The 16,167-nt window shown below is 38.5% G+C and overlaps 2 protein-coding genes across 2 annotated transcripts; one reads left to right on the top strand and one right to left on the bottom strand.

Annotated features, from left to right (window-relative positions):
• Positions 1–946: 946 nt before the first annotated feature.
• LOC103416466 (uncharacterized) lies at positions 947–2,332 on the bottom strand. Its single transcript, XM_008354707.4, has one exon. It carries the CDS (start codon positions 2,330–2,332, stop codon positions 947–949), a length of 1,386 nt encoding a protein of 461 aa, XP_008352929.3.
• Positions 2,333–13,615: 11,283 nt separating this feature from the next.
• Positions 13,616–15,377, top strand: LOC103402731 (aspartyl protease family protein 2). Its single transcript, XM_008341486.4, has one exon. The coding sequence runs from the start codon at positions 13,806–13,808 to the stop codon at positions 15,183–15,185; it is 1,380 nt and encodes a 459-aa protein (XP_008339708.3). The 5' UTR covers positions 13,616–13,805; the 3' UTR covers positions 15,186–15,377.
• Positions 15,378–16,167: the final 790 nt, after the last annotated feature.

The following is a 16,167-nucleotide window of genomic DNA, read 5'->3' as shown; positions in this document are numbered from 1 at the left end:
GTGATAAACTATATTACTGAAACCTAGCTACTAGAACAAATGAATATCTAATCAAGTTGTTTTCATGACTACCTAGAACAGTTGGCTCTTATTCCGTGTATGCAAGAAAAACTATCATCATGGTATGGCGTCCATCCAAGCAGAAAGCACTCATCAACCTGTGATTTATAAATTCTCTCCGGAAGCTTATGGTTTTCATTACAGTATCTGTGGGTGGGTAGGTTATATATTGCATAGGAGATCTATGAGCTGGGAAAGGAATATATGCCTATTATCATCCTAATGATTGTTATTTGCTGCAGGTTTGCTATACATAGAGAAATACATATCTAATGCAAAATAATATTTGAAATGTGGCATGCATATGGTACAGTTTACTCTTGTTTTCCAGTTTCATCTTATAAGTTATATGTTTATGTGTTTGTTCCTTTGAAATTTTAGGAAAAACTGAATTGTTGCAACACTATTTTCCAGTGATTGGATACTTGTATGTTAATGATCAATTAATATGTACTATATATGCTAGCATAATAATTCAGGAGAATTTATATTACGGAAAATCAAGTAGATGGTCAGAAAATATAAAATCACAACGATGCTAGGCATACTATAAAATCTCCAATCAAATTATTATAGTACCTGACACTGTATTGCACTGATTTTTTTTTTTTTTTATAATTTCAAGAAAATCACGACATCTCCACATTACATTTGCCAACAATGCATTCGAATAAAGTTTAAAGGAACTCCTGAAATCATTTTTCTCGCACTTTCAAAGATACTAATACACTACTTCAATACAAATTACCAGTGAATTCGGATACTGAGCTTGATTAGCTATATATAGCAGGAGGAAGAGGAGGAGGTGCAAGAAGATTCGTTAATTTCCATTAAACTGGGGCTGCAGAGTAATTGAATTGATCACGAAATTGAATAGGTGGTGGAGTTATGGGTCTTGAGCCTTGATAAAGGTGGTGAGAAAAATTGAATTAGGGTTTTGCTCTTGGGTACCTGCCCCAAAAATTGATCTAGGGTTCTGTTGTTTTGGGTATGAGGTAGGGTTTTGCTCTACTTGCAGCACGTTACCTGTAATAATATTCTTGGTGTAGTTGATTGCTCCCCAATTCCCTGGAAAACCACAATCCTCGGAATTTGCTCCACTTGCCTCTGAAACATGTCGCCAAAAATCAAAATTCAACAACGATCTTTGTGCACCACCACAACCACTACTTGTTCTGCCCACAATTTTCTGACCACCGTTGCGACAATTAGTGCTCATCATCGTTGAGTTCATCATTCCAGCTGTTTCAAACAATTCATTAGGGTTTTGTTGTTCTTGATGCTTAGGACTTTGCTTTGTTAAATGTTGATGATCTTGATCAAACCCTCTGATCCTCATCATCTTCTCCCTTGTTCTCTCCCTTGCCCTTGCTCTTGCCTCCACCCTTGATTCCCTCGCAACCACGCACAACTTCCTGTGCCTTTTCTCTCTACCGAACCCAACGGAAATGTCACCGTTTGCAGCACTACTACTAGGCTCCATAATTCTCGATACGACTTCACCGGTAGTATTTTCAGATGAATTCACCTTTGCAGTTGCACCACCATTTGTGCTGTTGTAATCTTCCTTGGGTGAGACGAGGAGGTGCTGCTTGAGGTCCTTGATGGCGCTCTTGGACTTTGTGAAAAGCCACTCAATTGTTTTGCTGGCTTTGTCAAATCCCAACGTGTCTTGAAGATCAAAGAACTTACGGGCAATTTGGACGGACAGCCTCATTCTCCGGTCTCTCGGGCCTTGAGCTGTGTAGATCTTGCTGTGTCTGTCTTTTTTCCCACTCGCTCTCTTTCGAGCAACATTTGCCTTTTTCTCTCCTCCTCCTCCTCCTCCATTAATCTTCACATTATTTATCTTAATCTTTGAAGCTGCAGCCGTGTTAATGGTGAGCTCATTGCGACCATCTTCATCGTCACGATGGATAACCTCCATTGCTTTGTTTGAATTTGAAGCCGCGATGCTAATTTCAGTGCTCTCGTGAGCTCGAGTGGGGTTGTAATCAGTCGCTACATTAGTAGTAGTACTGGAGTTGCCAAGCAAGAGCTGCTGTTGAGATAGCAAGTAGCTCAAGAGCATTCCATCATGCTCAAGAAACTCAGGTGCCTGCTGCTGCTGGTCTTCAGAGTAGTAGTACTGTGAATAGTATTGATGATGGCCACCATGTGATAATATTGAATTAGGGTTTTGATGAAAATCATCAATAATAGCATTTGTCTGGTTGTCATCACATAGAAAAGGTAGCTGGAAATTACTTGTGGTGCTGCTAGAAGAAACCATGGATAATTGGCTATGACAAGTCTTTAGCTCCACAAAACCCTAAAGGTTGTGATGATGCATGACAAGTCTCATTTAATTCGGTGCTGCTTTGACCGCGCTGCTTTGACCGCCGGAAAAACAACACAAACAGTAGTAGTAAAGAGAAAGGGCAAGAAATAAATCGACTACTGTGCGGAAGCCCTGGAGGGTTACTGTTCTTCTACATGTATATTAAGAGAGCCTAAAAGGAAAGGACGCAGCTAGATATGAAAAGCCATAAAGAAAAAACACAAGGTGCACAACCTGATGATAGCGATGGTGGTGTTTTGTTGTTGGTTTAGAGCTAAAACAAGACCTGGAAACTGGTATTTGCTTCACCATTAATCACTACATATTCAACCAACAAATGGTGACCTCCTCAACAGTTGAAGCACTGGGTTGAGAAAGAAGAAAGAAAGTGAGTGGAAATGAATGACCGGAAAGAAGACGGGGGACAGAGGAAGAGCATAGTTAAGATGATAGCTAGGTAAAGCTATATATACACACAGACACATACATATAAGGTAGACATCTAGCTAGTTGTGCAACTGATGATATCTCTTGAGTCTTAATTTGAACATGTAAGTGAACGGTGACACATCACGTGGGTGAGTGCAGGGGTGGGAGCAAGAAAGCGACCTAACCTAGCTATCCTTTTTCAGAATCCTCTGTGTTTGTGTGTATATAATTGTATGGTTTTCGATGAGAAATATATGAAAAGAAATTAACTTTCAATTCTGTAGCTTGTAAGTTGTTAAATACGTTTTATGTAAGTTGTTTTGAAGATTTTGATATTCTTCAAAAACTTATTCATACCTCTATGCGAATTTTTTGAGGGCTATGTATAGGTGCCCTAGAAAGAGAGAAAAAGAGAGATCGATGGAAAAGAGGACAATTATGATGAATGTAACAGTAAACACAGAGAGGAGAGGCTATAGGCTAATAGGCTACAGGTATTGTACCATATTTAGAGCCAGCTTCTTTTAATTACCACCATGGAAGGCAACTCTTGCCTTGACTGGCTTACCAAATGTCCCTATCATTGGACAAGGATTGTCTGCCTTTTTACTTCTAATGTTTTCCCGTGTCCTTCTATTTTATGTGGTCACGGTTAAGCCACGTCAACATTTTATATTATTTTTTTATAGAGATAATAAGACAAAAATGCATAGTAATATAAAATGTTGACGTGGCTTAACCGTGACCACACAAACAGGAGGGCATGAAAGCGCATCGGAAGTGGGAGGGCAGACAATCCTTGTCCCCTATCATTATCTGACTTGATTTAACATCTATATACAATGTTTTAACAACCAAATCTATATACAATGTTCTTTCAATGTTAAAACAATAGGATTAATTGCATTTTACACCATAATGTTTGGAGATTATTTGCAAAATGAATCACGACGTTTCAATATTTGTGTCTTACACCACTTAGTTTTTTAATTGCACTAATTTAACATCTTCATCAATTTCATTGTCTAATTAGACAGTTAGTGCTGAAGTAGCATAAACATGACCCACATTTTAAGTACTCATTGACCGTCAATTTGAATGTTTAGCATTTTACTCTTTCAATTCTTTTTAGACATTAATATTAACGTGTGCTTGCCACTCAGTACTATGGTCTAATGATATTCCTCTTAGCTTAGAAATGAGAGATCTTAGGTTTGAATCTTGTAAATGACGAATTCGATATCAAATTAAGCTGCCCATTGGTCACATCCCAACCCCGGGTCCACCATATCCCGGGCTTGACTCCGTCGTAGCGCAATATTGTCCGCTTTAGGCCCCGACCACGCCCTTACGGTTTTGTTTCTTGGAACTCATGCGAGCAGAACTTCCCAATGGATCACCCATATTGGGAATGCTCTAGCACATTTCTCGCTTAACTTCGGAGTTCCTACGGAACCCAAAACCAGCGAGCTCCTAAAAAGCCTCGTGCTAATGAAGGTGTGCATGTACATATAAGGCATAGAGGATCCACTCCCCTGGGCGATGTGGGATCTAATAATCCACCACCCTTAGGGGCCCGACGTCCTCATCGGCACACTTTCGACCAAGGATTGGCTCTGATACCAAATTGTCACATCCTGACCCGGGGTCCACCACATCCTGGGCTCGACTCCGCCGTATGACGATATTGTCCACTTTGGGCCCCGATCACACCCTCACGGTTTTGTTTATGGGAACTCACGCGAGCAGAATTCTTAGTGGGTCACCCATCTTGGGAATGCTCTTGCCCCTTTCTCGCTTAACTTCAGAGTTCTTATGGAACTCGAAGCCAATGAGCTCCCAAAATGCCTCGTGCTAATAGAGGTGGGCATGTACATATAAGGCATAGATGATCCACTCCCCAAGGTGATGTGTTAGACTCCGCCGTAGCACGATATTGTCCGCTTTGGGCCCTGAGCACGCCCTCACGGTTTTGTTTCTGGGAACTCACGCGAGCAGAACTTCCCAATGAGTCACCCATCCTATGAATGCTCTGGCCCCCTTCTCGCTTAACTTTGGAGTTCCTACGGAACCCGAAGCCAGTGAGTTCCCAAAAGGCCTCGTGCTAATGAAGGTAGGCATATACATATATGGCATAGAGGATCCACTCCCCTAGGCGATGTGGGATCTAACACCATTGTGTGCCTTTGCCAAACTTCTCATCCCCTTAGTGTAAAAATATCGATATACTAAAAAAAATATTAACGTGTGCTTAAAATGTGAGCCCAGTCTAGGTCACATGAGCACTTAAATTCTAATTAGACGATTAAATTTACAAAGAGGTTAAATTGATGCAATTCAGAAATCACATGGTGTAATACAAAAATTGAAACATCATGACTAATTTTTCAAATGACTTCCAAACTTTGTGGTGTAACATATTAAACCATAATTTCTTTCCATTTTCAATAAACAAGAAAAATCGCTTGTTACTACTCCAATTAATCTTCTTCATGTCACGTAAATAAAAGAACAGCTTTTTATTTCTGTCTATTTTTCACTAAAAATCAAAGTTGAATAACAAGTTTTTGCAACCCTTGTTCTTTTAGAAAACACTTGCGTGGTCTTGTTATCCCTAAAATTTGTGTTAGGAGTGTGCACGTAGCTTAAAGTAATCTTTTCATCTTACATTGTTTTGCATTTCTTTTTCAAGTTAACTAACTAAACCCCTAAAAAAAAACTAACTAAACCCCAAACCATTATTATTTTTTTATTTCTATCATGAGTACTTTCATAAAAAAAAAAATATCGAGAGAATATCAGTAATTTAAAGTTATCTCTTCTAGTTATCGTATTTGTTAATGTTGGACACTTTTAGGCGCACATACAGGTGATGGCCTGGAAAGAAGCCACGAAGAGCCCAAAGCAAAGTCAAAGCTTAAGAGATACAAGAGGCCAAAGTCCAAGGGGCTTAGAAAAGAATATGTTCGAGCATCGAAAGTCAACTGCCTGGAAAACACCGACTGACCAGGGTTTATGAAGGGCTTGTTGACTGCCAAAAGCATGTGGGCAGACTGACAACTTTATGGCACAAGTCTCTAATACATCAATCAAGCCACTTGGCGACCCAAAGTTAGCAATAGGGACCCAGGATAAGGACATAAAGTGGGCCAGAACACACTCAAACAGACTGGGTTCGATAACCGAGGTCGACCGTGAAGTTTTCATTGGGAATGCGTGCTATCTTCATTGGACACCCATCACTTAATCGCTGAATGTTTGGTTGGCAAGTGTAAAGGTGTTAGTAAACTAGTCTACGTATATAGGCGGCACATTGAATGCCAAGTAGGAAGAACCCAAGGGTGAGGGATTCACCAAGGGCCTATGTAAAGGGGGTGAAACCCTCTAACATGGGGGTTGGACGAAAAAAAAAGTGAGAGAATTAATGTATTAGCCGAGCGCGATTTTAGTCTTGTAATTAATAGAATTTGTGCTACACAGTGGATGTAGCCCAGTTTTGAGGAGTGAACCACTTAAATCTTTATGTCCATTTCATTACAATTCACATCTCAAGCCCATCAAAGATTTAGTATTCTAGTTTGTTAACCTGCAAATTTTGAGCGTTCACAATATGTTTATTAAAAATGAATAATAATTTGAGGATCACAAGTCACATACAATATCAAATAGAACTAAGAATTTTCAAGGGCTGGTAAAAAATTATATGGAAGCTATGTACTAATACAAGGTTTCCGAGAAATTATGTGGAAGCTTAATTATTACTGGTATCAAGAAAATGAATTGTTATTAGCACTTCAAAATCTCATTATGCACAAATACAATGTTTTAAACTCCCTTCACTCATTCTTAATTTTTCAAACTTGGGATTTTTTATTTTCTTTTTTTTTTTAAAGAAAGGGACATGCGAGTTCTTGTCACAATTTAATGGCGATGGCCTATTAATTGCATTAGAGCATTTCCACCTCTAAAAAGCCTCGGGCAATAGCCAATTCAATCCAACTAAGTGAATAGTAATGACTTTTAAGTGAACAGTAACTGCCCAAGTTGTGACGACCTATCCCTAATTTTTTATGTAATTTTCTCCCCGTGTATGTGAATTGACATTTGTGCCCTTATTGGCAAAGTGACATGGACATGGTATTTAGGCTTTAAATTATTTTTCTCGTTATCGTAATTAAATTTACCCGTTGTTAACACACTTTAACGTAACATAACTTTTTCGTTACAAGTCCGATTCGAGCCTAACTCACGCATGGTTTTTTGGCTTTAAATTATTTTTCTCGTTATCATAATTAAATAGTACTCGTTGTTACGAATGCTTGGGCGCGAGTTAGGCTCGAATCGGATTTGTACGAAAAAGTTACGTTACGTTAAAGTGTGTTAACAACGGGTAAATTTGTACACGTGAGTACTAATATTACAGTGTTGGAAACATTGTTTTCAATAGGGTACGTTCGATTATGTTAGATTTCTTTTGACTTCATTTGTACAAAATCCTATCATTTTTCTTCTTTCAAATTGGAATCGTGACTTGTTGTGCACCCACCAATCAAATCCATCCTTCACATCTCTCTACCAATCAGACTCACCCTATCTTCCTTTTTCCACCAATCAGAAAACATTATCTCACTTTCTCTCATCTTCTCATTCTCTCTCTATCCCAAGATTATCTCTTCTATACAACACCAAGGATCATCATCAAAACCTCACAGATCGAGCATAAAACAACCACCATCGTGATCTTCTCATCGTCACGAACCCAACCGTATAAACCGATTCTCAAATGGTTAAGTTTTGACTAGTCAACTCGGAAGCTCCGACTTGGATGAGTTTACAACGACGTGATCTCGGCCGAGTTATGAAGTTTTGAAGGTTGTGGAAGCATCCACATAACTTCCTGGAATCCCCAGGCTAAGTTTGGTGTGGAGACCATGTCGAAACACACAGTTTCAAGGAGTCGCGTTTTTGGCTGAGACTTTCAAGGCATTTTCCTATCCATTTCTGGACTTCCAAAAGGTATAGACTTGTTCTACTCCTCAAGAGCTTCATTTCCATATAAATTTCATAAAAAATGGTTGAGAAATCAGCAAGTTATAAAGATTTGAATTTTTCCCCAGAAACTTGTGAAGTTTTCCAGTTCTCGGCGAAACCAGACGCGACGAAGGTCCACCGGAAAAGACGACGAATATTCTGTCAAAGTTGACAGAATATTCTAACAGTGTCAGGTAGCGCCGTTAAACTCTATTAACTGTTTAATGAAATATTCCTTTAAGTCTGACGAAATATTCCTAACGTCTGTTAGCCACTGACCTGCGCATGGGGACGCGTGTGGTCGTGGGCTAACAGGCACGTGAGGGCACGTCCGGCCACCAGCCGACGAGTGCTTAACATGTACGTGTTCGTGAAGTCGAGTACAGTGTTTTTCACATATTTAAACCTTCTGTTTGAGCAAACTATGGAGAATTTTTCCTAGCTTTTAGTGTATGTGTTAATTAATTAATTATTATTAGTTGTTTCGCATATAGGGGAGACTTATCCTGAGGACAAGTGAGGCTAGGGGCCACGATCCATCGACGTATCGGTGAGTGGGCATTTGTTTTCGTGTGTGTGTGTGTGTGTATATATATAAACTTTATAGTTTCCACAAATTCTTTTGAATTGATTTATGCATATCATGCCACGATTACATAATGTTATAAGAAATGTTGCACTGTTGTGAAATGCCAAAATAATCCTATGGGATGCACAGGTAAGTTTATTTTGTTGATTAGAATTATTACATTATTATGACATGCTTATATTCATGTAGTTGCTCATCATCACTGCACTCTGGTGTTAGTGCTCACCCGGGGCCAGAGCCAGTGCTAGTGCCAATCTTTCACGTGTTGTTCACCTTTATATCGCACACTTGCTTTGGATCCAAGTAGGTGCCAGTCCTGTCATACAGGTCGCATTAGGCGACTCCGACTCGTAGGTGACCGTGACTAGCACCAGTCTTCACGTGATTTTAGCACTAGAACGTATATTATGATTACACCTAGTCTTGTTGTACAGGAGGCGACTCCAACTCGTGTGCTAGCATAGTTTGATGAGCATTAGGCCAGTCGTACATGTTGCATTAGGCGACTCCAACTTATGTGCTAGTATAGATTAATTGAACACCTGATTTTATTTATATTACTGTTAAGATATTGTGATGTGGCATACTTCTGGATTTACTGTTGATATGCATTTGATTTCATACCTATACGTAGTATGTTTTTCTGGAAACTATACAGGTTTTACAGCGATGGGTTAGTATGTTCAGAAAATAAATGGTTTTTATAAACTTTTGTTTTTGCCCACTCACCCTTCTGTGGCATATGAGGATTAGCCGGTGATTATGACGTATCCCCGTTTAAATGTAAGGACTGTTTCCGTTGTGTATTAAGTACTTAACTAGATTCAACTACACTATTTTTCATCTATGCTCTGAACATTTGTATTAAATGGGTTCTACCCTCTAATGCACACTCACTTTATTAGTGTAAATAAGTTCTAGTTTCGGTTTTAATTTATTCACATTTTTACATCATTCACACTGTGGTTACGTCACCTTCGGGTGACGGCCAACATGCCTCGACTCGGTCGGGGTGTGTCACTAGTGCATCTTCATCCTAAACTGAATAGCCCAGACAATTCGTATTAAATATAATTATTTTTTTATATAAAATAATAAAATAATAAAAGATAATTTTATTTTTAATTTTGGATGATAATAAAAATTGGTTGAAAGTATTGAAAATATCTGAAAATATTAAAATGTGGTGTAAGGTGGAAGAACATAGTTATGTATTTTATTTTATTTTTTATTTTTTGTATTTTTAATTGTAGCTGACATCAGCTTATGTCACATGACCTAGGGGCCTAGGTTAGTCGATTTTAGCCTGGGTGAGCAATTAGGCTCCCCTAGAGTCCAATGGATTGGAATGGGGTGAAGGGGTTTTGGAGGGATGAAGGAAATAATCCACTATCCACTAAGAGATTTGAGAGCGGTGGAAGTGCTCTTACGACGAAGTGGGTCAAGTTTAATTCAGATAACAAACAATTAGTTTTACACAATGGATTAATTAACGGTCACATGTGAAACTGTTTCCCAAAAGCTGAACATAGAGATGGTGCAGCTAGCATAAAGAGAAAATTGAGTGCTTACTAATGTACCTCATTGTGATCATTGCGAGCCTACAAGTCATGCAATCATATCATATAACGTATTAAACTTCAAACAATATTCAACATAAATATATGATTCGATGAGTACATAATTAACACGACTAATATACAAAACACACGTCAGTGCATAAATTATTTTAATAAAAATGATTTAGCTCATTTTTTTTTATGAATTATTGTATTATTATTTATATTAGCTTTCATTCTATTAAGAGAAGAGCTCTTGTCAACTTTTTTCCTCATTTTTTTTTTAATTTTGCCCTCAATTTTGAATACACAATATTGACATGAGGAAGGTAAAATAGTAATTTTGTACATTTTGACAAAATGATAATCATATCCCTAATTTTCCTATTTTACCTTCACTTTTGTTACACAATATTTACATAAGAAAGACAAAAAACAGTAATTATGTAATATTGGACAAAAAAAAGTAATTATGTAATATTAAGATAAAATATGCACTTATTAAGAGAAATTGTTTCACCATTATTTTTTCATATTCTTTAAAAATTTAAAAACTAATCACACTCTTTAATAAAAAAAAATAAAAAAAATAAAAAAATTGTTCACATACACAATGTGTGCCTAGTTTATATTAACTTTCATATTGATCAACAGGTGGCCGATAGGAATACACACATCAAACTTTTTCAAAAGTTGATTTAGTTCACTTTTGTTTTTCTTTGGTCATATGATTTGGTCCACTACACTTGGATCACTTAGCTAGTACCAATTATTGGTCCTTTTTTTTATTTTTAAACGAAGTGCTTTTATTAAATAGCAGGAAAATGTGTACATCCTTAGGAAGGGATTTAAAAAGCCATTCGGGGAAAAGCATACCATTTATAAGGAATCTTTATTCTTAAATACAAACAAATGAAGACCAAGTACGCTGTTCTGTTACAATGTTGTGAAGCATTAGTAAACTCAATTGACTCCAATTGCTTGGCAAGTTGTTTCACGTCAACCAGGATTCCTTCTATCGTTGCAGCAGCATCAATCTCCTCCTGCAACATCTTAACAAGGTTAGCAGCATTTGTTTCCACATTCACTTTCTGGTAGCCCTTCCCAACACAAGCACCCATGCCTTCCCTTATAGCCTCTGCCTCCATCATTAAGCTTGACGCAGCCACCAAACCACCACGGCCCCTCCTTTAGCTGCTGCATGGCGGAGGTTGTATCGTTCACTCTTTCTCTGTCAGCCTCCACGTACTCAGTCCATTGGTTTTTCTCATCATCAAAGCCTCCATTGGTGGTATTAAGCCTTCATAAATCACAGCTTCATTTCTGCACTTCCATATTCTCCAAACACAAGAATTTGCTCAAAGACCTCTTGACAGCCAGAAAATCTAACTACTCTCTTTCTCTTTGATATGATCATGTAGGGCTTATTAATTATATCACCAAATTAGTAGTTATTGACCAATTGGAGAACTTCAAAGCCAAAGGCTAAGCTCAAACAATATTGATTGGGACCACTACAGTACATTTGTAACCTCTTCTTATGCACCACGAGCATATAAGGATATTGACGCAGCACGAGCATAGAATGATTACAAGCGAAATTTTTCGAAGAACAAAGTTTTGGAATCCACCATTTTATTTTCTTCATCTTTCTTCGTAAGAATTGACTCATATCTTGTCCTACATCATTTTCTTTCCTTTTTGTTGGTCTGATGCGTTTGTAACAATTGGAGTGTTTGTAACATTAGAAAATTAGCAGGACCTGCAATTGTTACATCATTATTTAATGGTCAAATTAACGGTTTGACTAACTTATATATATATATATATATATATATATATATATATGAAATTGCAAGCAAAACATAAGTTTGTATATGACATTAGAATGTTTTTAAGATGATGTATGAGATTGCAATTATACCTAAATTTAACGGTGCAAAATATAAATAACCCAAAAAAATAACACGAAATTGTACCAAGGGAATTAGGATGCCAGGACCTCCATATACAAACTTGTTTGGGCCAATTGGAGCAGTTCGAGGTCATGAGTAATGGCAACGGCCTTTTGAAGATGGGGACATTAAAGTAAATGTCTATACGAATAAGCTGTTAGCAAAAGTAGAGCTAGACCTGGCAATTTTCAATTTGTGGATGAACTCAGTAAATGAAGACTACCCACAAAATAATCGAACACATGAAAGGCGAACTTAAAATCTCCTGCTCTCAAGAGTTGAACAGAACAAGAGACGAATTTAAAATCTTTCACTCTGGAGAATAAAAATAAACATCAAAACTACGAACAATAGCATGAATGGAATCAGAGTTTGTCTTCGTATAAACTTGCGACAAGAGTCTCAGTCTCTTGGTTTTTTATTTTGTATTTTTCTATAAAGCCATACATAAAATTAGGTAATGCCCTACCTGTGCATGGGCATGTGCCACCTGGCCGAATCTATTATTATTTATACTTAAATAAATTTAATTAATTAATTAAGTAGAGTTAGTGAAATAGTAACACACGGACAAAAATCGTAATCTAGTCCTGCATGTTAACAGTCTGTGTGACAAACTGACAATGCTTAAACTTACGTACGAATTTTAATTTTTTTTGTTTTTTTATTTATTTTACTCTGTCGAAAATCCAGCTATTATTATAATTATTATTTTTTAGCTGCGTTGGAAATTTGAATTTATTTCCCCACCTGCTTGCTTGTCTTTGAAAATTAAAATTTACGAGACCCACCAACATACTTGCACATTCAACTCTGTCCATCCCCTCACCTGCCTTCACTCTATGCTTTGATTTAATTATATTTTTTTTTTATATACGAGCAATATTGAGAACTTATCAATTTTACTAAATATATGATCTCGAATTTAAGATAAATACTCTTAACTGTTTTATTTCCGTAAGCTTTACTTATCATAATTAAACAGAATATTAGTTTTGATTTTGTTGATTAAATTTGACTGCATGACAAGAGCACCACTGGCCAACCTGAAACTCTACCCAATGCACGGTCCTTTCCATCTGTCTCTGAAAAAAGGCCCAAATGACTCGGTCCTAGGCAATTTCCGTGCCATTAGGTTTGCTGATCGACCCAAATTCAAAAGCCAACCGATATAATTCAACGTAAATTACCTACCATTAAAAAAAAAGGGTCAGTGTAAAATACCTACCTATATTAAAAAAAAAAGGTCAGTGTAAATTACCTACCACCATGCATTTTAATTTTTCTACACTTGTGATTGACTAGAAATATTATTGTTCAAGTATTTCTAAAATTATTGAGTATCAGCAAAACTTGTTGAGAATGAATCCTATTTTAATGAGAATAAAACATTGCATGAGTTTATAAGTAAGTAAGGCCACTTCTCATATTACCAATTAATTTTATGATGAAACCTCAATTTTCTTCAAAGTAACAGAGCAAATTGTTCCATGTATGAAGCTTAACGGCATCCAATTTCTATCTTACACGTGAGAAGACGTGATGGGAGTGAATTTCACATTAGGTAAAGAAGAAATCTTTTAAATTTGATTTTATGATATAATCTCAAACATTTTTCGAAAATAAACTGCTTTAACAAAACAATGCAATGGCAATTTGGCATACGAAAACGAAAACAGATGAAAGAAAAATTATAAAATGTTTCACGTATAGAAATACGTTATACAGTATACATACCGTACGACCTCGAGAACCACAAAAACGCGTCACTCCACTGTCTTGTCCGGCTTCCTGTCCTTACTCACTTTCATTGATCACAATCACTATCTCATCTCTCTCTCCCCTTTTCTACTGCCACAACAATGGCGTCTGTGTCACTCTCTCCACTCTTTCTCTCCTTCTTCTTCTTTTTCTTCTCCTCCTCCTCCTTCAACAACTTTTGCAACTCCCAACAATCCACCACCGCCCACGACTACCTCCAGCTCCCCCTCCTCCACAAACAGCCCTTCTCCCCGTCCCAAACCCTTTCTCATGACACCCACCGCCTCTCCCTCCTCCACTCCCGCCGCCGCCGCCGCCGCGACATCACCTTACCCGTCGTATCCGGCGCCTCCTCCGGTTCCGGACAGTACTTCGTCGATCTCCGCATTGGCACCCCTCCACAGCGCCTCCTTCTCGTCACCGATACCGGCAGCGATCTCGTATGGCTCACCTGCTCCGCCTGCACAGACTGCTCCAACCGGGAACCCGGTTCAGCTTTCCTCGCCCGCCACTCCTCTACATTCTCGCCCTACCACTGCTACGACTCTGCCTGCAAGCTTGTCCCCCCACCCGACCCGAACCCATGTAACCACACCCGACTCCACAGCCCGTGTCGCTACGAGTACTCCTACTCCGACGGGTCACTAACCGCCGGGTTCTTCTCCAAAGAAACGACGACATTGAACACCAGCTCCGGGACACGCACGCAGCTCCCGAACTTATCCTTCGGGTGCGCGTTTCGGGTCGAAGGTCCGAGTATCACGGGTCCGAGTTTCAATGGGGCCCAAGGAGTCATGGGTCTGGGAAGAGGGCCCATCTCGTTTTCCTCGCAACTGGGTCGCCGGTTTGGGAACAAATTCTCATACTGTCTCATGGACTACACTCTCTCGCCGTCGCCGACGAGTTACCTCAGAATCGGCGGCGGCTCTCCGAGCCGCGTCGTTTCGAATACGAAATTCAGCTTCACCCCGTTGCAAGTGAACGATTTCGCTCCCACATTTTACTACATTGGGATTAAGTCCGTCTCCGTCCACGGCGCTAAATTACCGATTCGCCCCTCCGTCTGGGCTCTCGACGAGTCCGGTAACGGCGGCATCGTCATCGACTCGGGAACCACGCTGTCGTTTTTACCCGAGCCGGCTTACCGTGTAATTTTAGCGGCGTTTAAGCGGAATATTCGGCTGGCGAGGCCAGCTAATCCGACACCCGGCTTCGATCTTTGCGTAAACGTGTCAGGGGCGTCGAGGCCAAGGCTGCCCAGGATGAGTTTTAAACTCGCTGGGAACTCGGTGTTTGCACCGCCGCCGAGTAGCTACTTCATTGACACAGCGGACCGGATAAAGTGCTTGGCGATCCAACCCGTGGAATCTGGGTCGGGTTTCGGAGTGATAGGGAATCTAATGCAACAAGGGTTCTTGTTCGAGTTCGACAGGGACAGGTCGCGGCTGGGGTTTTCGCGCCATGGCTGCGCGCTACCGTGACAGCGAAACGAGTCCCCGACATTGACTCGGTGCTGAGTTTTGAATTTTATTTTATTTTTTCTTTCAATTAATAATTAATTGTTTTCCACATATATATATATATATGTATGAGCAAAATTATTTTCGGACACTGTTTTGTTGCTTGTCTTTTTATTATTGTTTTTGTTTTTTATTATAATTTATTTTCCCGAATCCCGAAGCACTTGTGAATTATGTATTTTTCTTTTAAAATTTACGGAAATAAGTAAAAAGTGAGCATCCCTCCATAACAAGACATTGGTGGGGTCATTTTAGTCATAGATGCGGTCAAGAAATTATGGATGGTGTCATACGATGTAGGGAACTTGTGTTGGGCATAGGTTAATTTTGGGGGTTTTTTTATATAGGTTCAAAATAATTAAAAAGTAGACCTATTTCAATAGTTAAAAGTCATTAAAAATTGAACCTATTTCAAAAGAAGGCCTATAAAATTGGACATATTTCAAATTTTCTCATAATTTTGGGGCACCTATATTTTACACTTTGAGGTGATTTTAAATTAGGCCATTTAAGTTTCAATTTTTTAGCATCTTCATATAAGGTTTTGAAATCGTATCAATTATACTTTTTGTGTATTTGCACGTTTAATTAGTCATTAAAGTTGATGAGTTTTTAGGTTATGTGACACAAATGTGACATACATGTCGCCTCTAATCACAAATTTCATGTTCACCACGTCATTAATTTAGTGAACATTCAAATTATTCAATAGATGTTGACAAACTAAATAATAATTCAATAGACAAATGTGTAAATTAATATAATTTTATAACCCTTGGGTTGCACAAGTTATGGAGGTAATTTCAACCCACTATTTTTAAATTTTGTCGAAGAATAAAGTCTCAAATCGAAAAAAAAATTATACAGTTTATATGTGAGATATTCACTTTTAATATCATCAAAGTCCACTTAACAATACCTGATTAAGTTGTGACAGTATCTG

The sequence above is a fragment of the Malus domestica genome, chromosome 16 (assembly GCF_042453785.1).
Source record: "Malus domestica chromosome 16, GDT2T_hap1".
NCBI classification, from domain to species: domain Eukaryota; kingdom Viridiplantae; phylum Streptophyta; class Magnoliopsida; order Rosales; family Rosaceae; genus Malus; species Malus domestica.
This window is presented reverse-complemented; position numbering and strand designations above follow the sequence as displayed.

Bases quoted from the DNA above. Each gene is read 5' to 3' on its own strand.
- LOC103416466 (XM_008354707.4), bottom strand. From the start codon at position 2,332: ATGGTTTCTTCTAGCAGCACCACAAGTAATTTCCAGCTACCTTTTCTA.
- LOC103402731 (XM_008341486.4), top strand. From the start codon at position 13,806: ATGGCGTCTGTGTCACTCTCTCCACTCTTTCTCTCCTTCTTCTTCTTT.